General features: G+C 47.1%; 6 protein-coding genes across 6 annotated transcripts; 4 read left to right on the plus strand and 2 right to left on the minus strand.

Moving 5' to 3' along the window:
- Positions 1-477: 477 nt before the first annotated feature.
- Triagg1_2737 (uncharacterized protein) lies at positions 478-5724 on the plus strand (the record flags this gene model as incomplete). Its single annotated transcript, XM_062896951.1, has 6 exons — positions 478-886; positions 973-1358; positions 1418-2186; positions 2257-2309; positions 2386-2808; positions 2881-5724. 6 exons carry the CDS (start codon positions 478-480, stop codon positions 5722-5724), a joined length of 4884 nt encoding a protein of 1627 aa, XP_062758354.1.
- A 636-nt stretch (positions 5725-6360) lies between these two features.
- On the plus strand, positions 6361-8139 carry Triagg1_2738 (uncharacterized protein; the record flags this gene model as incomplete). The annotated part of the gene is made up of 1 exon (XM_062896952.1): positions 6361-8139. The coding sequence occupies one exon, from the start codon at positions 6361-6363 to the stop codon at positions 8137-8139; it is 1779 nt and encodes a 592-aa protein (XP_062758355.1).
- Positions 8140-9956: 1817 nt separating this feature from the next.
- Triagg1_2739 (uncharacterized protein) lies at positions 9957-11333 on the minus strand (the record flags this gene model as incomplete). Its single annotated transcript, XM_062896954.1, has 2 exons — positions 9957-11168; positions 11211-11333. 2 exons carry the CDS (start codon positions 11331-11333, stop codon positions 9957-9959), a joined length of 1335 nt encoding a protein of 444 aa, XP_062758356.1.
- Positions 11334-13541: 2208 nt separating this feature from the next.
- Positions 13542-14652, plus strand: Triagg1_2740 (uncharacterized protein; the record flags this gene model as incomplete). Its single annotated transcript, XM_062896955.1, has 2 exons — positions 13542-14217; positions 14288-14652. 2 exons carry the CDS (start codon positions 13542-13544, stop codon positions 14650-14652), a joined length of 1041 nt encoding a protein of 346 aa, XP_062758357.1.
- A 1072-nt stretch (positions 14653-15724) lies between these two features.
- Positions 15725-18308, plus strand: Triagg1_2741 (uncharacterized protein; the record flags this gene model as incomplete). The annotated part of the gene is made up of 6 exons (XM_062896956.1): positions 15725-16466; positions 16518-16636; positions 16739-16818; positions 17247-17264; positions 17688-17924; positions 17972-18308. 6 exons carry the CDS (start codon positions 15725-15727, stop codon positions 18306-18308), a joined length of 1533 nt encoding a protein of 510 aa, XP_062758358.1.
- A 2170-nt stretch (positions 18309-20478) lies between these two features.
- Triagg1_2742 (uncharacterized protein) lies at positions 20479-22460 on the minus strand (the record flags this gene model as incomplete). The annotated part of the gene is made up of 3 exons (XM_062896957.1): positions 20479-20646; positions 20709-21704; positions 21765-22460. 3 exons carry the CDS (start codon positions 22458-22460, stop codon positions 20479-20481), a joined length of 1860 nt encoding a protein of 619 aa, XP_062758359.1.
- Between the last annotated feature and the right edge of the window lie 456 nt (positions 22461-22916).

The raw sequence follows: 22916 nt of genomic DNA on the forward strand, positions 1-22916 counted from the left end.
TCTCACTCTGATTCACCTGGACAGACTTGTCGTCTAGCTTGCTTGTACGTGCAGATGCGGATGCGGATTTCTGCCTCAAATATGCTCTAATCCTAGACAGACGGCAAGAGCTGAATAAACACTAGTGCTGACCCGCCCGATTATGCCCACCAGCCCCGTCGTTTCCATCGTCACGATATCAGTGGAGCGATACGACTGAAGAGTCTTGCTTCAGGCCTTCGTTGCGTATTCACCCGAGACTCCATGGGAGGCTTCCTTGTAAAATGTGCTCAGAAGGTGATGCCAAGGAAAGGAGTATTTAGTAGTACGCGATGATGAGCTCTTTGCAACACCCCCGATACATATTGTCATCAGTTGCTTCAACTCCCGGCACAGAACTAGCCGTACGTCTTTATGCTCAACGACTGTAGTTGATCATCATCTCTTGAACAACTCATACAACATATTTTTTCCCGACATCTACCTAATCTAGGTATCATGGAGGCAAAGCCCATAAGTGACGATGCTGCACGCAACGTCCACAACTCCTTGATCAACGCTTCCAAAACAGGGAACAGAGTCCAGAAGATATCTCGCCGCATTTTAGACATTATTTTCGAGTATGCTCTTAACAAGTTCGATGATTCAAAAGAACGCCTAGAGAGAGGCGTAGACAATTTCATGTCAATTATAGAGAAATTCGTCGAAACGGAGACTCGAATACAGACATGTCTGCCGGCATTCCCATTCAAATCCGCAAATAAGGTTTACAAAGTCCTAGGCAGCTTGCCTGATAAGGCTGAAGAGCTAGCACTGGAAAGACTGAATACAATGTGTGTGCGTATACAGGAGGTATACGCACCTGGTGCTGAAGTTACCATTATATCAGATGGCATTACATACAACGGTACGCTGTTATCCACAAAATGTTCCGATAGGGCTTATCATACTTGGAGTTACTGCTAACCAGCTTGTGAATTATGACACTAACAGACCTGCTCTGTATATCTGATCAAGATACGTGGGCTTATGGAGAGGCTCTACGCCATATGGCTACCGAAAAGAAGTTCAACTACGTCAACTTTGCTCGAATGAAAGACCTGCTCGACTTTCCCGTGCCTGAAAAGATGACTGAGATCATCTACGTTGCGAACTGTACCACTTTCCGCCGCTTGCTTCTTAATCAGCATGGCCGGCCCGACCTAGATATCGACCACGAGATTGCCACAAATCCCGACACAAAATTGACATACCTCGGATACAAAAGATTCTTGGAGTCAGATTTAAAGCATATATTTCCTCGAGGAGTAAATCGAACTGCCAACGAATATAAGAGAGATTGCAAATTTCTTGCTAAACAGATGTTACTTCGAGGAGATGTAAGCGGAACAACCACCCTTCTCTACTAAGTGATGTTCAGTCTGTTAATCATTACTAGGCATTTACGCGCGCAATAAAAAACGCCTTTCCCAATCACTTGCGACTCTCAATCCACGAATCAGTGGGTGTAGACAAGCTTTGGATATGTTTGCTCAACACCAAAACAGGTTACACGACCCCCTGGCATTGCAGCGTCGCCAAACTAGCCGATGGAGAGTGGATTAGCGCTCCGATGGCCGAATTCAGCAAAGATGACAGACTGGAGCTCATTTATGAAGCCGGTAGGCCTAGTTATTTCAAGGAGAAGCCGTTGCAGCGTGGTGGACTCAATATTGGCGAGACATCAGCAAGCTACCTCCAAGAAGCTAGACCACGAAACGCCATCGAATACTTTAGCGAAGCGTCAACACCTACTCTGGTTTCTCCCAGTGCCGCCTCATGCAGTAACTCTCCGGTGTTTTCGCCTCGTGCCAATATGCTCAGCAGCGTAGGTTTTGCTTCAGAAACTTCCTCGCCCCTAAGCTTCACATCAAGCTTCCAGGAAGTTGCTATAGAGGATGGGTCTAACATTGTCCTGTTACCGGGAGATCTCGAACCTGCTCAAATACCATATGGGAGAAGACTTCTACCTCAAATTATAGACAAGGTAGCAGTTGTTGAGCCAGAACGTATTGTTTTCTCCTTGGCAACGCTCTCCGGCGATACACTCAATTTTGACCGCATATCTGCTCGCATTTTCAGCAAGGCCGTCGATAAAACTGCTTGGTGGCTTAACAGCCTTGTTGGCAAGCCTGATTCGGTTCAACCAGTTGGATATATCGGCCCTCGTGAGTAAAACTTTACATGATCGAGAACGTTTATTATGAACTGGTAATACTAACTATACAACTTGCCAAGATGATTTGCGATACGTTTTGTTGGCATACGCCTGTGTCAAGGTTGGATATGCTGTAGGTATTTTCACACATGTCACTATTTTAATACGTTAGTAGTATTGTACTAATAAGGACGAAATTTCTCTGGCAGGCGTTGTTCCTATCGCCAAAAAATAACCTCGAGGGGGCGCTTGCCGTCCTTGAATCAGTTAACTGCAATATTTGGGTTAATGCTGCAGATGTGCCGCCGGTTTCTTTAGTCAATGAAATCCTTGAGAAACGCCGCTTGAACCTTCTGCAGTTGCCCGAGATCAAAGAGTTGCTGAGCATTGACACTGTCAAGCCTTTTCCGTACACCAAAACATTTGAGGAAGCCATGAACGACCCCTTCTGCTATCTTCATACTTCTGGGTCAACGGGAGTGCCGAAGCCTATCCCTTGGTCTCACAGCTTGATTGGTACCATGGACGCAGTGCGATTGCTACCCCCTGCCAAAGGCTACGACGATTTGCTTCCGTGGACATCGGACTGGAAGCCACGCGATACGATATATTCATCATTTCCAATGAGTCATGTACGTCATTTGCTTTGCCTTATCTTTAGTTAGATAGAGAGGAGCCAAATTTGCTAACTACAGTGACCACAGGGAGCCGGTATTATCATGGATATCCTGATGCCCGCTCTTTTCGATTTGCACTGTATCTTAGGACCTAGGGGTGTTCTTCCCAACATCAACCTTGTGGAAACACTCGCAGAGAATGCCAAGATTGACATTTGGAGCATGGTACCGTCTCTTGTGGACGAGCTGGGAGAAACACCTGAAGTCCTTTCCAAGTTGAGCGGGTCCAAATTTATATGTGCCTCTGGCGGCCCCATCAGCCCCATCAGCGCTGGAAAAGTAAATGATACCATCAGAGTGTTGAACCTAACGGGCACCACGGAGGGTCTATTTATTGGCAACCTCATCACATCGAGAGAAGACTGGTTCTGGTTCTGCTTCCACCCGTATTCTGGTTTCGAATTCAAAGAAATCGAAGAGAACACATACGAGCATTGGGTGCATCGAAACGAACATTGGCCTCTATTCCAGGGCATATTTCACACTTTCCCAAAGAAGGAGTCGATCAACTTTAAGGATTTATATGTGAGACACCCAACGAAACCATATCTGTGGTCTTTTACAGGGCGAAGCGATGATCTTGTCGTCTTGTCCAATGGGTATAAGATAACGCCCTTGGAAACAGAAGCTTTAATCGCCACACATCCTGCCATTGAGAGTTGTCTTATTTTCGGAACTGGGAAACCTCAAGCAGGTCTACTAATCGAGTTAAAAGACCCGTCGAATAAACCTGACGACCTCATCGATAGCATCTGGGAAGTCGTGAAGAAGGCCAACTCCGTCTCCCGACACAAAGACCAACTTCTTAGGGATTTTGTCACCTTTTCAGAACCCAACAAGCCTTTCATTCGTACAGATAAGGGTACTGTAAAGAGATCTGCTACACTCGCACTCTACGCCGACTTTGTTGAGCGTTTTTACAGCTCTCGCAATGACGATATTTGCTATGGTTACCCCTTCGATATGGATTCGGCTGAGTCAGTTCAGAGCGGCATTCGTGAAATCCTCGCTTCTTCGCTCCCTATGATCCGAACAGCATCACCAGATACGAATTTATTTGATCTTGGACTGGACTCTCTCGGCGTTTTTGCAGCAATCAGAGCAATCAGAGCAGCTACGGGGTTGGGTGAACAGATTGCTCCTCGTCACGTCTATGCCAATTCAAGTATTGGCAGTCTTGCCTCAGCTATTTTACGTCTGGTAGCTCAAGAGAAGATGGAGATCGAAGCAAGCAGGCTAGAAAAGCCTATGGAAAGTGATATAGCTCAGCTAAAGGCTACAATTGCCAAACACAAGGCGCGACAATCATTTCGACTGAATGCCTTTGACTATGTCAATCCTAACCACGGCATGGGTTTGGTCTTCTATTTCTCTCTACATCAAGGTGTTGGTTACGACCAAGTCTTCGCCAACCTACAAGAAGGCCTCAATCGTACATTCGACTTGATTCCAGCCCTGAGTGGCAAAATTATGAACTCTTCTGAGCAAGACATTGGTTATACTAGAGGAAACCTCTGTGTTACTATCCCGCCCGATTCTATGGCAGCCTCTGTACGAAATCGTCTAGTCTACAAGGATCTCTCCAATACTCTCCCGCCGTTTGACGAGCTCCGAGATGCGGGCTTCCCACCGTCTGCTTTTAAAGACGGCCTTGTCTTACGAGACGATCCATTCCCGAAGATGCCCGCCGATATTTTTGTCGGCCAGGCTAACTTTGTCTCTGGCGGTTGCATTCTAGCAGTTGACTTGAATCATTGTTGCCTTGATGGCGTTGGAGCCATGATTGCTATTAAGGCTTGGGCCGAAAATTGTAGATATTTGCAAGGCAACGACGCAGCAACATGTCAATGGTATGACCCCGAAAGCTTCAACCACAGCTTACCGGAGATCATTCACGAACAAGAGGGATGGGATCGACCACTTCGTGAAATTGATCCACGTACATGGGGGTATCTACCATTCTTCCCTCCAGACGATGATGAAACCCAGACTGGTGGTATCTTGGCTACAAACGAGGCGGCGAAAACGGTCAAAGAGGAGAACTTACTTTCCACGCAAGGTTCAAAAGAAAGAGCTCACTTGCCTCAGCTCAACTTCACTCTCCATCCTATTTGGCCATTACCACGCGCTGAGAGAAGCTTGAACACGACTTTATTTTTAATTTCGCCGGAAAAATTGGAAGAGTTGAAGCAAGACAGCGCCCCTGATGCCAAGGCTAAGGGGGTGACATGCTCTATCAGCGACATTGTGCAAGCGTTCTTCTGGCGCAGTGCCATCAAGGCGCGGTATCGCGTGGCTAAAGAAATCCGCAAAGAGACCTTTGGGGCTGACGACATATCCATTCTTGAGTTACCTACTGATGGTCGCCCGTATTTTTCCTCTTTGTTGCCTTCAACATACACGGGCAGCTTGCTCATCTTGAATCGGTCCAGTATGTCAGTCGAGACACTCTGTTCTCCGGAGACCAGCATAGGGGATGTTGCGTACTTGCTTCGTCAATCTGCTAGGAGCATTACACCCTCGATCGTTCATGATGCATTTTCAATTTTGCAATCACTCCCAGACCACACCAGGTTCTCAACAGCCAATATGGGACTTGAACATATGCATGCTATGATTTCCAACATGATGCTATTCCAAACCAGTGAGATATGCTTTGGAGACCAATTCTTCGCCAACGGAGGTTCCCCGGAGTCTATGCGGCCACAGCTTGAGCGTGGAAATGGACGGTTTAGATTCTTGGTCATCTTTCCGATGACAAAGGATGGAGGCGTGGAGTTGGTCATGGGTACTCACCCTGAAGAGCTGGAAATGCTGATGGACGATGAGGAGTTTACAAAGTATGCAACCCCTGTCGGCACCGGCCATTAAATGTACGTGGTGTTCATGTACGTAGCTTATTAAAGTAAATTCTTATCTTGAAACTGGACTTTACGTGTTGATTGTAGCTCTTTAATGCCAGCCCTCGGGCGTATGCGTATGCAAACTGGCACTATACTGCCACTTAATACAATGCATAACTATGATAACATCGCATATTTTTCAGTCTTTCAATAAATCATATATACACCTTTGTTTGCTTTGTTTAAGTGTACATCAAGTATCAATCTCCTACTCTTCATCACGAGAGATGACTTCCCATTTCTGGATTTGTACGTAGATAATCCTCTTCATGCCCTTGCAAGTTGAGCAAGTTATTATAGGTCACCGGGGCTGAGCTACATAATAACGACTGTCAAATGAGCAAGTTTAATGGCAAACTTGCTCTGCAAGGATCATTAACACTAGTTCGGTATGTCTATACGAGTACTACCATTATGCGCCAATTTTCCCATAATGGCTCATTGTTTCGGGAAGAAGAATTAATGGCTGAATTGCAAAATTGGCCGAATAAAACGTAACCAAAGCATCGAATATCAGTCATTGTATATTTTCACACTTTCTTTGTAATTTCACTGTCTCTCAATCTGTACAAGTCCACCCAAATTCCCTTTCTATTGGCAAGTCATGGGGTCACAGCCTCCCCCTCCCGTCGGTCATCTAACTCAAACTGTTTTTCCCGACGATGAGAATGCCAATCTCCTCAATAATACTTGTGATAACGTCAATCACGACGGTTTCGTTGTTCATAGTGATGACGAATATTCCGCGCCTTCTGATATTGACACGGATTTTGAGGACTTCGAGGCCGTGGTTGTGCCATGGAAGACGAGTGCTCTGGTACTCGCCTACATAGCGATTTGGCTCACCTATTTCGTCGAAGGAATTTTATCAGCTACCACCGGAATTCTGACACCCTATGTCACTTCCACCTTTGCCCAGCATTCTTTTACGCCCACTGTTGGCATTCTAAGTAGTGTGATTGGTGGTGTCACCAACCTCACTCTTGCCAAAGTCCTTGACATCTTTGGCCGGGCTTACGGACTATTTTTCTGCATCATTCTCGCTACGAGTGGTCTCATTATGACGAGTACTTGCAACAGTGTTCAAGGCTATGCCACTGCTCAAGTCTTCCAAACCATTGGAAACAGTGGTATTCTATATTCCCTGACCGTACTTGTCGCCGACACTTCTTCGATGCGCAACAGGGGTCTGGTACAAGCCATAGTTAGCTCGCCAAATCTTATTACACCTTGGCTTTCCGGCCCCATATCCTCAAGATTTATGAACGGCCCAGGCTGGCGTTGGGCATTTGGATCGTTTTCGGTTCTCGTGCCGTCTATCACTCTCCCACTTTTCTTCCTGTTATTGAGTCACCTCAAAACCAGGAAAATGAGCATGCCCCATAGGTGTGAAAGTGAGAGTGACAATGGTCGGAGTCCTCTACGAACACTTGTCCACTATTTTCGGCAGTTCGATGCTGTAGGCCTTGTTCTCTTATCAACAGGTGTTGCACTGCTTCTTGTGTCGCTTAACCTGTACGCGCTACAAGGCTGGAATTCGATATATGCTGTTGCATTCTCAGTTACTGGAAGTCTTCTTATCATCTTGTTTGCGGTGTGGGAGAGATATTATGCGACCATCACCTTCGTGTCTTATTCAATTTTTCTTGATCGTACCGTGTTGGGTGCTTGCATTCTATCCTCCACTTTATTTATTAGCTTCTGGTGCTGGAACAGCTTCTTTAGCTCGTATCTTCAAGTTGTGAACAACCTCAGCATCGAAAACGCAAGCTATGTGGTGCAGTTGTATACTGTCTTTTCAGTGGTGAGCGCCATCGCTGTCGGCGCCCTAATTCACCTGACTGGGCGTTTCAAGCCAGTGTGCATCTATGTAGGAATTCCATTGAGTCTGTTGGGTTTATTCTCAATGTCATATTACGAAAATAGCGAAAGTGGAGTTGGATACATAATTGTGTCTCAGATTTTCATTTCCGTCGCTGCTGGTATCATCATGGTTTGTGATGAAGTTGCAATTCTGGCTGCTGCCCCTAATCATGACGCTGCTGTTTGTCTGGCTGTGTTAGGGCTATTTGGTAATATTGGAGGAGCAATTGGTTTAACCATTGCATCAACAATTTGGCAGAACATTTTCCGCAGGAAGCTAATGGAGTTTGTTCCTATAGAAGACCTTCCAAATGTGGCCAAAATTTATGCGGATCTATCTACCCAGCTCTCATATCCAGTTGGTTCTGAGACACGCCTCGCCATTCAGCATGCTTATGAAGATACCCAAGGGAAGCTGTTGGCTATAGCAATGGTAGTGTGGGCTGGTGGTTTCATGGCGGTTGCTATGTGGCGAAACATTAATGTGATTGACATAAATCAGAGTAAATTACATACTTAATAATAAGCTCTTCTTGATGGAACTATCAATACTTGCATGTTAGACTATTCTTGTGGTTCAGATCCATTTTTAAGCCGGCCGTAGAAAAGATGACTTGAGAATATAATACAGTTAGTCATGTTAGTTGTTGTATTAGTTTGAGTAAGGCGAGTCTCTCCATCTCATTCATGGCCCCAGATCTAACACTCCTTCGACGGTTTCAATCGTTGTATTCAACAAGGAGAAGCACCGTCATGACCTGTTATGGCGAACAACATGCCGTCTTTATCTCGCAAATCTCTATTGGACTGCAGGGATGGAATAACCTACTTAGGGTAGGTACACAATGCGGTGAGGTAGTCAACTGCGTATTTAAAGGCCGAGATTTATATAAAGAAGCACTGGCAAAATATAGTCTAAGCCCTTTCCACCAACACTAAGTTATCAGATGATCCCATTAGCCGTTTAGAGTGTCTTGCCTTTTGCTGTGTGTTAAGCGGCTTAAAGATAGTCACGAGGCTCAATAGCTCGACATATACATCGTCTTCAAATACAACGAGTTTCAGCTAGTTGCGGTAATCTGCCGTTGAGGTGTGACTTGCTTGTCAGCAGGAAGTCGAACGTAATTATATGAACATACCCTCACTTGACATATTCACTAATCAATGATAAGATAGTGCTCTCTATTTTGAAATAAGAGCGAACTTGTCATACGGGTTATCCATGAGATAAGAGTAAGCAATCCCTCTTATCTCAGAGTCATTTTTCTTCAAATATTCCTCAACTGCAAGCAAATATTATTAACTGCTTACATTGTCGCCTCTGTAATTGACAAAGACCACCGAACTTCTTCGAAAGATTTCTATGCACGGTTGAAGAGAGATTTGCTGTTTCAGCAACTGTTACTGTTTCCCATTTGCCGGCACTGTTTGGACAAATTAGAGGTATCTTCCCCACACTACCCTTGCTCCAGCACGGAACCGTACGGAGAATAATAAACTCAGGGAACTCAACCAACAGCAAATCTAGCTCATAGATCCACCCTCCCCCCCATGTTGATGCATTAGTGTTATCTGTTTGCAGGTACCGTAGAGTTATCGATTTCCCTGAAGGCTGGGTGGCTGCTTTATCGATAGCTAGGAGATATAACCGAGTAGGTCATGGTGTGTGTGCAAACCACCGGAACGAGTTGCTAGTGGACACGCGTCAGCTTTTGGCTATCGCGGACAGGACTTTATGCACTCGCTAGTATACAGAGCAATGTCAACGACGAAGGTAGTTCAAAACGGGTGTAACTGCTGAAATATGTTGCTGCCTTGCTAAACTCTTGCTACTTCAACTTCATGTCTTCAATCTGATACTAGTGAGTGATTGGGTTACCTTATAAAATACGAATTAGATGTTAGATCAGAAAGCGATCAATATCGTAGTTTACGCGGGCCCATCTTCAGAAGTGACAGGAAAAATGTCTAATTTGTAGAAATTCTTGATACTGTGTATTACGCATAAACCAGGCTCTATAATCAAGTCAACCTGTTGATGGAGACGAGACCCGGGATTAAAGGCACAGTGAACGAACGATTGGTGTTTTCAAAACCATAAAAAGAGCTTTCATAGCTAATGGCACTTATTAGTAGTACCCGCCTGAATCTATCGAAGTCAGATGCTTGGGGGTTTGTCGAGAAACACGGAGAAAACGGCGAATTAGAAGAAGCCTTGTCAAAGAATGTACAGCCAACTTTGTGTACCACCAAAGCCTTGCCTTTATGCAACTTATGAAGCCGGTAGTACCAGTGTAAATACTCTCTTGTAATGGCGTCGCATAGTCCTCTTACTCTTTAGTCTGCAGTGAATATATGGGAGCAAGATGTAAATGCCTCTTTGCCGACGATTTTCGCACCCTTCCATAAAGGAGCCCAGGCTCCCATGACGGCAGTAATACCGGTGCAGAGAATCATGGGACCGTACTTGGTGGCGTAACCCAATGGTTCCTCTGCAATAGCCCCCTTTATAGACAAAAGCGAGCCACTGATCGGCCCACCAAGGATATATCCGAGTCCTCGACCTCCCAATAGAAGACCAAAGATAAGAGAGGATTCTGCAGCTCCATCATCTCGTTTGATCTCGTGCAGCATACTTGACCAGGTGGAACTAAACCCTCCAGCAAAGAAGCCATAAAGAACGACGAAAACAACCATGGTACTAATTTGATGGCCAAGTCCCCAGAGAAGAAAAACAGGGAGGGCACTTCCAAAGGATGAAAGGAGGATTACTTTAGTCGCTGAAAGCTTATCTCCCAACCAGCCATGAACCAATGATCCAGGCACCGATGCCGTAGAGAATAATGCAAGCAAAATCGGACCCGTTACGGAAGAAAGACCAATGGCAGAGGCGTAGCTGGCCAGATACGTGCTTGGCATGAGATAGCCGAGAGATTGGACGATGATTCCAATTTGCATCATCCAAAACGAAGCATGGCGGAGAAACGCAAACGAAAGGGGCCGGGAACGAGATGTAGATGATAGTGGAATACGGGGCTTGAGAAAAAAGAGCGTCGGCAATATCAGAATTGCAGAAGCTATCGTCCACGAAAGGATGGTTGCGCGAAGACCAAAGCGGCGTAGCAAGCTGCTGAAGACGAAAGGCATGGCTACGCCAACTGACGATTTGCCCGACCACATGATCCCGTAGGCGAGTCCCTTTCGTTGAATGAACCACTCGTCCATATAGAGAGAGATGGGGCTGAAGAGAAGTCCACAGCCAATTGAATAGAGTGCGCCTTGGGTGGCGATTAAGCCCACGATGCTGCTGACGAAAGCAGAGGCAGACAAGCTTGTCATTGTGATCAAAAGTCCAGCAGGACCACACCAACGCCGGAGATGTGGATATTTGTTCAGTATCACGAATATGACAGGCATCAGGAGATACATGATGCCCATTTGCATGGACCCCACAGTGGCGATGGCTCCAGCAGAAGCATCTATGCCGTGCATGGGATCGCTATAGTATTCTTGAAAGATGCCGAAGGAGACAGAGTATCCTGTCATACCCTATTAGTATTCAACACGGTGACAAGACAAAGGTTGTAATACCCCAAATTGGAGCTTGTGCAATGGTGCAGCATGCAAGAGCGAGATAGGCGGCGCGGCCATGGTCAGCTGGAGGCAGTGTTTGTGGTCTTTGTATTGGATCTTCAGAGTCTTCTTCTCGGCCATGTTGCGCATTTTCAAGGACGCGACTCAATTCATGTTCTTCTTGAATAGTAGGGTAAGCCATTTTGTCATGCTACGGTGGGCAGTGAGTGTGACAGTTAACAATCGACGACGGGAATCATGGCACGCGGAAGACAAGTCTGTCATTTCATATATATGTTAAGCTCAACATGCTTTATGATAAATGCCTAGTTGATCTACAGAGCCACATCCGTCACCGGTCCGACATCGCAGATTGGCTCTTGAATGCGGAGCGGCGCGCACGCTATTAATGAAGCAATTAGTGATATGACCTGCTCATCACTTTGCTCGCAGTGTTATTCAGAGCTGCAGTGGTAATGATATTTGAATTTATTGTTCATAACACCTCTGAATTTGGTGGTTTAACGAACAAAGTGCTTCCCAAGGCACACGACGACTTGCCCGTTGTGGGTGTACTGTGCTCAAAATTTCAGTGATGGAATTCTCCAAATGTAGTGACTCCGCGCGACTGGAATCGGTCTTGTATTTCTTGTTACGCCCGGGGAAACTCCGTCTGTTAAGCGTAGGCTCGGAGGATTAAATCCCTGCCTCAAACACCACCGTATTGTCGTTGTTGTTGATTTGACGTTACATGTGCTTTCGTAATAGAGTCGCTGCAAGTGGGTGTGGCCAGACTCACTAACAATGGCGTTTTATGCATGTGTACCCAATGTTCTATAAATACAGAGCTAATCCCACCGTGTTTGCATGGTTCCATGTAGCATCTGCTGCATCTGCGATGCGCCGCTCGCAACTACTTACCGACAAGGTGGCTCCGCGTCCTGTCGTCTGAACCGCTTTTGTCGAATGGCTGTAATGTACTGTTTCAGCGTCAGCCCTCGCTTCAAAACCAATCATACGGTACGTGACCCTATATGGAAATTATTGTATGCTCATGACAGGCTACTAAAGAGCAGCACCAGCAACTTGGGTCTCTCCTCTCTCCAACGCCCGGTAACCCCCCTTAATTACAACGCCGTCTCCCCCGTGGGAAGCCCCTGGACTGTAATTCTGGCATACATAATAAGATTTCATACCGGCAGACGATGATGTCAGGCAGCTTATTAGAGTAGTACCGAAGCCGTGGTGTTTCTTACTCCGTACTCCGTGAATAGGCACTTAATCCCCACAACAGACAGCCAGCATTTCGGGAGCTAACGCGTGTGTCAGTCGTTGGCCGAGCTACTGTTGCTTACTTGCGCATGTCAAGGTTCTAGATCTAGCGGTGACTGGTCCAAATCCCCAGGGCTAATTTAGATCTGCCTGCACCAGGGCTCGCTTGCTGGGGCTGCGTAAGTTTTTCCCAAAATGTATCTTCATGCGATCTGGCACAGAGATGTCGCTAGCTCATGATGCCATTGTTACCACATGAGCTCCGTACAGTTATCAGAGTCTTGCTACGCACTCACCGCGTTATCCCCGCCATTGTCGCATGCGCATGCGGGAATGCCGTCCCCTAATTCGACATTCAACGACAGCACATACCAGCTGACGGCGTTACTGAGAGCCTCGAAGCGGCGGCTTTGAGCCCGAGCGAATATAATGCCATATAGAGTAGGTATGGGAGGGCTACGTCTAGGGGCAAGAGGGTCTGTGCAATGTTTCAACCTCCTTTTACATGACCGACGGTTCTGCACTACGACTATAAGTGTGGAGTGAAGAGTGAAGAGAGTAACATCAGTGTCACCCGAGGATGATGAAGCTTTGATATAGGTATCCGTGATGATTGAACAAATTCGCCGTTAATCTTGTTTTAACGAAGTATATACCAAGACCGCTTACACAATTTTGAGCAGTTATTAGCGCAAGCAATCTTCAAGGTCGTTTACGCACGATAAAATAAATGCAATTAGCCAACATTGAATATCCCCGGCTTTAAGCAGCTAGCAGCTGGTGTTGGTTAGTGGGATAGTCGGCCGCTGTAAGCTTATTGCAAAGTGGTTGAAATTGGGGTAATTTTCAACTAGAGTCGGCATCTCCAGAAAACTAAGTAGCCGGTCGTGTCAATCAATCTCAACCGAATATCAATTTGTAAACACCTCAGGCGTGAAATAGTAAAAAAGCTCAACACTTGCAGCGAAATCAACAGATGCCGGTCACCCTGAGAGAGCTATTGTTTTTGATAGCTGTATCTTACAATCGAAGAGCCAACTTGCCGCATCATCCGAATATCTACAAAGCACAGACGCTATGAGAGGACTACAGAACCGGGTGAGACCTGCAAAACAGCTGTTTTCTCGGACAATCCGTCATGTATCAACAACCCCAGCTCCGCATATCAAAACAGCTGCCGAAGCAGCGTCTCATTTGATAGAGTACTTTGCGCATAAAGTCACCAAGCGCAGCCAATACATCGACCCGAATCAAGTACAAAAGCTTGCAATAATGCTCGGCCGACCAGTCCTCAACGGCCACGACACGCGGCGGGTGAATGTCCCTGCTGGCACACCAGTCCCCCCTGCTTACCACCTTGTTTACTTCACGCCTGACGATCTCGAAGCTGAACTTGGTGCTGACGGGAGTGACCGGACGTTCAACGCCCCCGCCCCTTTTACAAGGAGGATGTGGGCAGGTGGTCATATGAAGTTTGAAAAAAACAACCCCCTGAGAGTCGGAGAGGAAGCGGAGGAGCATACCAAGCTGATTAGTGCGGTGGCGAAGGCGAGCAGGTCCGCCGGTGAGATGGTACTTGTCGAAGTAGAGAAGAAGATGTATGGATCACAAGGATTGGCATTGGTCGATACACGGTCATGGGTATTTCGCCCAGTGCTACATTCTGGTGCTCGAGAGGGCGTAGCGCTGAGGAGCGTCGACGGCAACATCCTGGCCGTGTCTTCTCTTTCCGATGTAGTAAATGATAGCAACGGTGAGTATGGCGTGTATTTGTCAAAGCTGGGTTTATACGACGCTTGGTTCGGCTAACCCCTTGCTTACAGCTTTTCCTATACGGAAACTGTCGTGGTCACCCGTTGGCCTTTTCCGATTCTCTGCACTGACGTTCAATGGTCACAAGATTCATTACAATGAAGATTGGACTCGTAGTGCCGAGGGTCACCCTGGCGTCGTGGTCCACGGGCCTCTGAATGTAATCAACTTGCTAGACTACTGGAGAGATTTCCACGGAGAGGGCACAGGCCCCGATGAAATCATATATAGGGCCATGTCACCAGTTTACGGAGGCGAGGAGTATCAGATACAAACACTAGACATAACGGAAACTACTAACAGCAAAGTATTCGAAGTGGCAGCGGAAAAGAATGGAGTTACCATCATGAAAGCCTCGATTATCAAAAAGACATAGAGAGAAATAACAGTTTGCTTTACTTGACAAGTTTATTCAAATCTGAATTGATGGTGGGTCAAATAATAAGCTGAATAGAATGAATCATTTTGATGAATCATGGCACCTGAAAGTTATATGAATTCTTGTATTTTCAGTATATTGAAATCTATTCCGTTGTACTCCGTTTGCCGTGTTTTCAGTCCATACATGCTTCATACCGCTAAGCCGTAATGTCACGTCGACAGTGGGCCATGTTCCAAGCGGGAATCCGCTGTACCCAATTTCTCTAAGCCTCAGAGCTTAGCTAACAAATAGCTTGTGGGGACCTCCGTGGCAGAGCCCATACTTTGTGAGGCCGGGACATTCGGTAGAATGTACCCCGTGCCCGGTAAGGTGGCATCTGATCAGGCGGAAGTCGGCTACTTGCTTATTGGAGACGCACACCTTGATCTATTCTGCAGGAGAAGACGCCAACTGTTCCAGTTTGTTTTCAAAAGATTGCATTCACTTCAACTATTTCGGATGAACGTAACCTTTACTCTATTGAATAAAGGGGCGACTGAGCTTTTATCAACAATAAGCGAATCTCATCAGGAGCTCCAATGAGCTTCTGTCAGGCCACGATGATCCGGGCGGGGGTCCTGACTCGACTGTCAAAGGTCTGGTACTATCACAACTCAACTAGCTTCTCTCCTTTTTGCGCAGAATTTGATTGTGGGCTTAGTGACTAAGATTACGCTGGGGATAGACTAGACATTCTCGATCTTCGCCTATGAAGCAGCTGAGGTGCCTCACCTTACATGGCTATCAGACTCAAGACATACTCAGAGCTGTGCGTTGGCTGGTATGCCCAAGTGATTACTAAAGGCTTACAAGAACAAACTGTTAGCACGAAATTCCAGTTCCTCGCGGGATATTAGTGCGGACACCTCTTGAAGCTCAGAATGCAGTAAAGAGTTTAGGTGCAAGCTGCATTTTTCGAGCTCAGGTTCTATGTGGGCACCCGGACAAACTCCTTTTTGAGGATGGGCTGAGAGGAGGGGTTCAGACAGTTGAGAATCCAGAACAAGGACTGACTCTGGCTACGAGGATGCTCAGCCGCCAAGCCGTCTCAGACACTATCCGCTACCGTTCCTTGACTGTAAACCAAGTCCTGGTCTCCGAAAGCCTGGTCCACCAAGAGCAGTGGCACTTGGCTATGACAATTGACAGAGAGAATTACTGTCCAGTAGTTATCATTTCCAAACACGACGACAACTCTGGCCAAGATGCAACGGTACTTCGAAGTCTCCGCAAGAGGGGGTCTTCATTCACCTTTGGCTTCTCCGAAGGCATCACTGAGGATCTGATATCGCGAATTTCCCGATTTCTCGGAGCTGGAAGCGCGGAAGAGACAAACATCGGCCATATTCTGACCAATTTGTACAAAATATTCCGAGAAAAGGACGTCACATTGCTGGAAATAAGCTCCCTCGCAAGACTAAACACGGGACTCTTCACCTGCCTCGATGCCACGCTTGTGGTGGACGATGATGCTGCAAAGCGGCAGCCAGACATGTTTGGCCTGCGCGATACGACTCAAGAGGTGCACGATGAGATCAGGGCAGAACAACACGGCCTGGTGTATATTAAAATGGAAGGCAACATTGGAAACATTGTCAACGGAGCAGGTCTCGCGATGGCAACAAACGATGCAATTGGGCTTCACGGCGGGGCAAGTGCTAATTTCTTAGATGCCGGGGGTCAGGCGACCAAGGAGACGATGATACAAGCTCTCGGAATCGTCATGGGAGACGAGCGGGTAAAAGCGATATTGATCAATATCTACGGAGGTGTGCTTGGAGACGCCCCATGTTATCAGAAGCGCAACTGACACTGTGAAGGAATCACTAGGTGCGACATGATTGCCGAATCCATCATTGGAGCCGCGCAGGAGATGACCCTGGCCGTCCCACTTGTCGTGCGGCTTCAGGGAACCAACTCGACGGAAGGATTGAAGCTGGTGAGTACAAGAACCAGCAGATTGGTCCCGGCGGATATGCTTTCCCCCCTTGTTTCACCGCACTTTTATGACAAATGACTAACTCGTAGCGCGTTGTGACAGCTCGCGGATGCCAGGCTTGGGCTCCATGTCGAATCGGACTTTGGGCGCGCGGCACAGCGAGCTGTTGAGCTGGCTCAGCCGTAGGCCGGCCGGAGAAGGGCTGACGGACGACTGGCAAGGGGAGGACAAGCTACACGGACCGTGGTCGTACTGCGGCTCAGCCCTGGCACAAGCAGCAGCCTTTCAGCAATGAAGCACTGATGCTACGAGCACAAGCACAAGCACATGTATGCTGCCAAGTGCCTGTAGCGCGATTTACAAGGGACGCTCATAGTGGACGGGAACCCCGTGCTTCGTATAACAAGTGAAATTCATCTCAAAACGGTCTCTGCGGATCCCCACAGTAACAGTTGGTGGGGAGTAGCCGGATCGGCCGAAAGCTGAGATGGTATTCCCGTTACACTGGCTTCCATGTTCATGTAGTACTAAGGATTCGTAGCCTCCTTCTGCTAGCGGTTGTTCTTCGGACACTGTCAACATCCAGTTTAATGATCCATTTTCACTATAGCATCCTAGAGATTAACGGGTATGAGAGGGGGTGGGAAGGGGGAAAGGGTGTTGCTGACTGGCTCCAAATACCCCCGCCGCTGAGCTCGGGCAAACGACATGGACTATGAACACGTTTGTCCTCGCCGGCATAAGAGAGATTTGGTATATTACTGCGGAGGACTCTTGTCGAACTAGACTTCTCCCCTCTTCTCCCTTAGACCTTTCTCATAGCCCGGCCAACTGGCGGTGATTTTTAACTTTGCAATTAAAATCGTTCTTCGTTGTCATGGCTAGCACGGAAAAAGACCCGGCTGCGATTGAGCACGCAAAGACTCTCACCCACATCCCGTGGTGTGAGGATTACGAAAAGATGATATCAGGGATGCTGTAAATAATCCCATCCCCTCTCCTTCTTTGCCACCGCCGAGTGAACACCCGGATTTTAATTTCTGCTTTACAGTTACAACTCTCAAGCTCCAGAGCTCATCGAGGGAAGATTTCGGGCTCGGAGGCTCATGCACAAGTACAACACCTATTTCCCCGACGACGCCACGAATGACACCCTAGTGGCCGAGAGGGAGAGGCTCCTGAACGAGATGCTGGGCAAGATCGGCACGAACCCCTTCGTCGAGACGCCCTTCAACATCGACTATGGCTGTAACACATCGATTGGAGACAACTTTTATGCCAATTTCAAGTACGCAAAACCAATAGTAACGCTTCGCTGCTGAAAACTGACTCTAGCCTGTGTTTGTGTGGCTTCAGTCTGGTGATTCTTGACTGCGGAATGGTCACAATCGGCAACCGCGTTCTATTCGGCCCCAATGTGTCAATATTTGGTGCAACACACGAGACCGGAGTCCAATCGCGCCGCAGCGGAATCGAGTACGGCGGCAGCGTCACCATTGGGGATGATTGTTGGATCGGAGGCAACACCACCATCATGCCGGGCTTGACGATTGGAAAGGGATGCACAATAGGGGCAGGCAGTGTCGTCACCAGATCGATCCCCGACTTTTCCGTTGCGATTGGTTCGCCAGCCAGGGTTGTCAAGAAAGTTGATCCAGTCCCAGATTTATGAGACTCGAAGTCGAAAAAAAGGAGAACTTGCATATACGATAGAGACGACATCTTAACGAGGCAATGAATATTTACAATAACAATAGACAAATCGCGTTTCCAAACCTACCGAAGCATTGTTCCTCCTCAACGCCTACTTTATTAGTGCCTCATGTATATCCTACGACAAATACTGCAAATAATAAGGCGCAATAAGGAGCGGACTCGTCCCGGCCGATACCGACCGACCTCCGGCTGTAGTAGCTTCCAGACCGTTCTGAGCCGCTCGGCTATAACCCATCGACTTCTCCAAACAGCCAGTGCATAGATGAGCAAGTAGAGCTTCTCTGGCAATGGCAGATCAGGGAAGTCTGGCATATATGATGAAGAGACGGGGTAGCAACGGAGATACAGGAAATCACACGTGGATTGATCATATCATGTGTTGCATCTTTGATGCCTCGCATGGCGACAACCACGGAACTACAACTTGATAAATCTTGCTGAACCGGTCCTGCACAAGAGGTAAAGTCATTTGGGATGTCACTGGCAGAGAGAATAAAACGCTGATCCAGTGGTATTATGCTACTGTCGATATGATAATAAATCAATATGCTGAGCCGGACCCTCTTAAGTCGAAGATATATCCACGAATGACGGCGAACGAATCACGATAATGCTATCAACATTGGCATACTACGGCATTATTCGTTGAGAGAGAGCATCACGAGAGACTGTTCTTTGCTGATGACCCACTGGTAGCCCCTGACTGTAAGATTGCGGTAGGATATGGTAAACATGCCAAACTTCGTGATATGCCCGTCGGACGAAGTGAGAAGACATAGATGGAACGTCTGTGTTTCCAAAGAAATGCGTTGTGAGAACAGATTCTGGCAATCTTCATGTCTCCTTATCACGGGGCGCCGAGACCGCCCTCTCCGAGAGGGGGGAAAGGAGGGAGAATGGCACCAGGTAGCTCATGACGTCGAGGCATAGTCTCAAACGTCTTGGCGACCCAAAAGGCCCCCTTATTTCGCTCGTTTTTAATCGTCTTGGTGAGATTGAACTGTATTCTCTAGGAGATCGCCGACGCAATTCCAAAGTCTATTACGTGACGATCGGCCGTATCTCGTAGCCCGAGTTGGTGCTCGTTCCGTACAGCCAATGAATCCCACACTCAAAGATAGCTAGCAGTCACTTGTCACGGCGTATTAGTACCGTGTCGGAAGTGCAGGGAAGGGAAATAATGATGACGGCTGCAGCAGTCTTCAGAATAAAGGGGCTGGGGGCATATGCGTGGGATTCTGGAAGTAGCTAGTAGGACTTAAAACATATCGAGTTGGTGTAGAACCGGAAACCACGAATACAATTCACCAAATCACGCAATACAGTACTTGGGAAGCTTTTACTAGGAGAGCAATGACAGAAATAAACAAATCATCTCTAAAGGTGGCAGCATTGGCTGCCTCCGGCTTGAGAGGAAATAGCATCGACATTTCACTTTGAAGTTGAGAATTTCACAATTTAGTTCATCTACACAAGATAAAACATTGCTTTTTAGCAATCATTTATCCCATACTCTTGGGAAAAGCGATTCCGCAATCATAGTTGTTTGCTTACCAATTCAGGCTTCAAGTCTTGATACATAGGTAATCTGCCTTCAACCCCGGCGTATGTTGGTCATGCGGATACAGGTATATAAATCCGCTTTCGGACTATAATCCACAGATAAGACGCCGAATATTGCATCGGATTTTTTGTTGCCAACAAACTGAGCATCTTTTGGAGTGCTTTATCCGCTGCCGCTATATTTCCTACGGGGTAGAACGCGTGCTTACACGGTATGCCCCTAGTATAATGCTTTTACCCATGTTCAGCGAGGCAATGAAGGCATTTTTCTAATAAGAAATAGGGCAGTTCTACATGCAGTATATTGCTTTATAGAATAAAATACCGTGGGAAACACGTGGAATCACATCTTGTTTAAAATGAAAAGAGTGCTCCAGAGCAACGTCAAATTCCGTCTACATTCTCTGCAGTAGAATACTAGAAAAAGCGTAGCAGCATCATGGGGTAAGCTACTAAACGCCAACGGAAGTTGCGGATACACCGACAATAACCATGGGCTGAAATGGTCCTCTGGAAACAATTCATTATGGAGAGCTAACTGTTATCTCAGTTCCTTTTATAACTTAAACTCCGTTATTCACGCCGTTGCTCATGGTCTGCTTCCCTGGCGCCTCATAAATGCCTAGTTCGCTCGCTTTAATTTGCAATGCCAGCATCTTCGAATATGTCCGACATAGGGCGAGGCTGCCGCCCATGAACCAAAAGTTGGGATGTCCGCTGTATCGCCAAATCTACGGGGGAGCAAGTTTGTCAGCTCAAGCGCATCTTTATCGTGGCATAGCAGAAATCTTACCGAATTTATTTCGCCCTCTTCGTTCAAGTCCCAATCTTTTCCTAGTCGTGAAGCGACTTTGTCTCCAAAGAGCTTTTGCGCTGTGCTGTGCATTGTTTGGTAGCCTGTTGCCATGATGATTATGTCTGCCTTGAGGTCGGATCCATCTGCAAGAAGCAGCCCCTCTGGTGTAAACGATTTGATTCCTCCAGGATTAGATTTTACTTTGACCTTTCCGTCAATAATGAGCTGGCTGCATCCAACGTCGATGTAATAACCACCTCCACGAGTGACGTATTTACGGTATATGCCGCTTCCGTCTACCCCATAGTCGAGCTTGAATCCGACACTGGTCAATCCGTCTATGATATTCTTGTCGACTGTCTTAATAGCGTTTGTTGTGAAGACATTAAGTGCAAATTGAACAGGCAGTGGTTTGCTTTGGCTGTTGACATCCAAGTCTTCAGTTGGCGGTCCGCCCTCCTCATACGTTCCCGAATGAAGCATTGGGAGGCCTTTCCTTGCCGTCAAGACATGAGTGCTGCCACGTTGGAGCATAGTTACCGATGCGGCACCGCATTCGTGGAAATTCTGGCAAAGGTCGTGCGCTGAAGTCCCAGAACCTATTATCACCACATGTTTGCTAGAGAGGTCGGAATGCTCCGATGCATCCTTGTGCTGACTTCCGTGGTAAACAGCCCCCTGGAAGCTTTCGATACCCTCAAAATGAGGAATGATGGCATCTCCCGCATTTCCCGTCGCTAGAACAATATGCCTTGGTTTAATAAGTCGCATTGAACCGTCCGATCGCTTTACTTCCACAGTCCATATTTTTGCAGTCTCATCGAAGGCGGCGCTCAAGAGTTCGGTGCTGCACCAAACGTTGAGCTCCATTAGGCTAGCATATGCCTCAAGCCAATCTGCAAGTTTATCTTTCGGCATAAACAATGGCCAGTGGGAAGGAAAGGGGATGTATGGGAGGTGGCAGTATTGGATTGGGTCATGGGTCATCAGCGTCTATATGTTCTGCGATTAGCTGTGTAGGATAATCTCAAATGTAGAGTCGTTGGGTCAAACCTTGTAACGTTTGCGCCAACTATCGCCAACACGGCTATTTTTCTCAACGACTAATGCTGGCACTCCGAGTTGCTGGAGCCGGGCGGCCGTAGAAAGACCAGATTGACCGGCACCTACTATAAGCACAGCCGGGCCTTCATCGAGAAACTCCTTTTGCCTCTCACGTCGCTGTTGCCAGTTGCCACCTGTCGTGTCAACGTAACCTTCTGGGCGCGTAAATCCTGTCTTCTCCTCATGGTCTTTGATCTCTTGGAGGGTAAAATGGAGTAAATAGCACTTCCACTGGTCTCCATCTTCATCATCCAATACTAGTCGAATCATCCCCTTTCCACGGCCGCGACGTGACTCGAATTCGAACATACTCTCGACCCATTGCATGTCCGGACATGGGTTCTTGAAGCTCGGCTGAAATGTGCCATAATCACGCAGCCGAATGCTACTGATACCGGCATCGTAGTTGTTTTGAAGATAGTTGAGGACGTTGTCACGACCTTGAAGGGTTCGGAAGTCCCAAGTAAAAGAGAGTAAGTCGCGAATCCAGGCTTCTTTGACAAAAGCTTTTTCGAGTCCTTCTCTGTCGTTTCTTTGCAAAGCGTGCTCAAAATCTTTTACCCAGCGCTCCGAAACATTTCTTGCGTACGATTGCGAGACGTTACCCTGTTGTTTGAACGTGGGTAATGTGATGATGTGGGCCATTTTGTTGGCGCAGTGAAGTCAGCTTAACAGCCAACTATTACCAATGGGTGTTATGAAAGTGTTTCGAACAATGACTTTTGTCATGATTGTGGACTATATATAGATTTACTGAGCGGGCAGCTTTTGGAATCCCACAGCCGAAAGATAACCAAACGGATACGTATGCCATGATGCATTACAACGTCCACGTGCTCATACAATGGCCCATTGACGTCCGATATCGTCTACAAGTCCAAAGCCACCTCGAATCTAGACCGCTAACAGCGAGACTATATCTCCAGTTCAAGACTATTGTGCAGCGATGAACAACCAGTTACTTCGGTCTATATCGCCCGAGAGCAGTTTATGGCCCATTTAATTACTATTGGAGCTGCATGTACACATGGCTGGCAGTTATTCGCCCTTGAAGCAGCGTATGTAAGTAAGCCTAAGGCACGGGTGTAATCTGATCATTAA

This window comes from Trichoderma aggressivum (assembly GCF_033847375.1).
Source record: "Trichoderma aggressivum f. europaeum strain CBS 100526 chromosome Unknown scaffold_007, whole genome shotgun sequence".
Lineage (NCBI taxonomy): Eukaryota > Fungi > Ascomycota > Sordariomycetes > Hypocreales > Hypocreaceae > Trichoderma > Trichoderma aggressivum.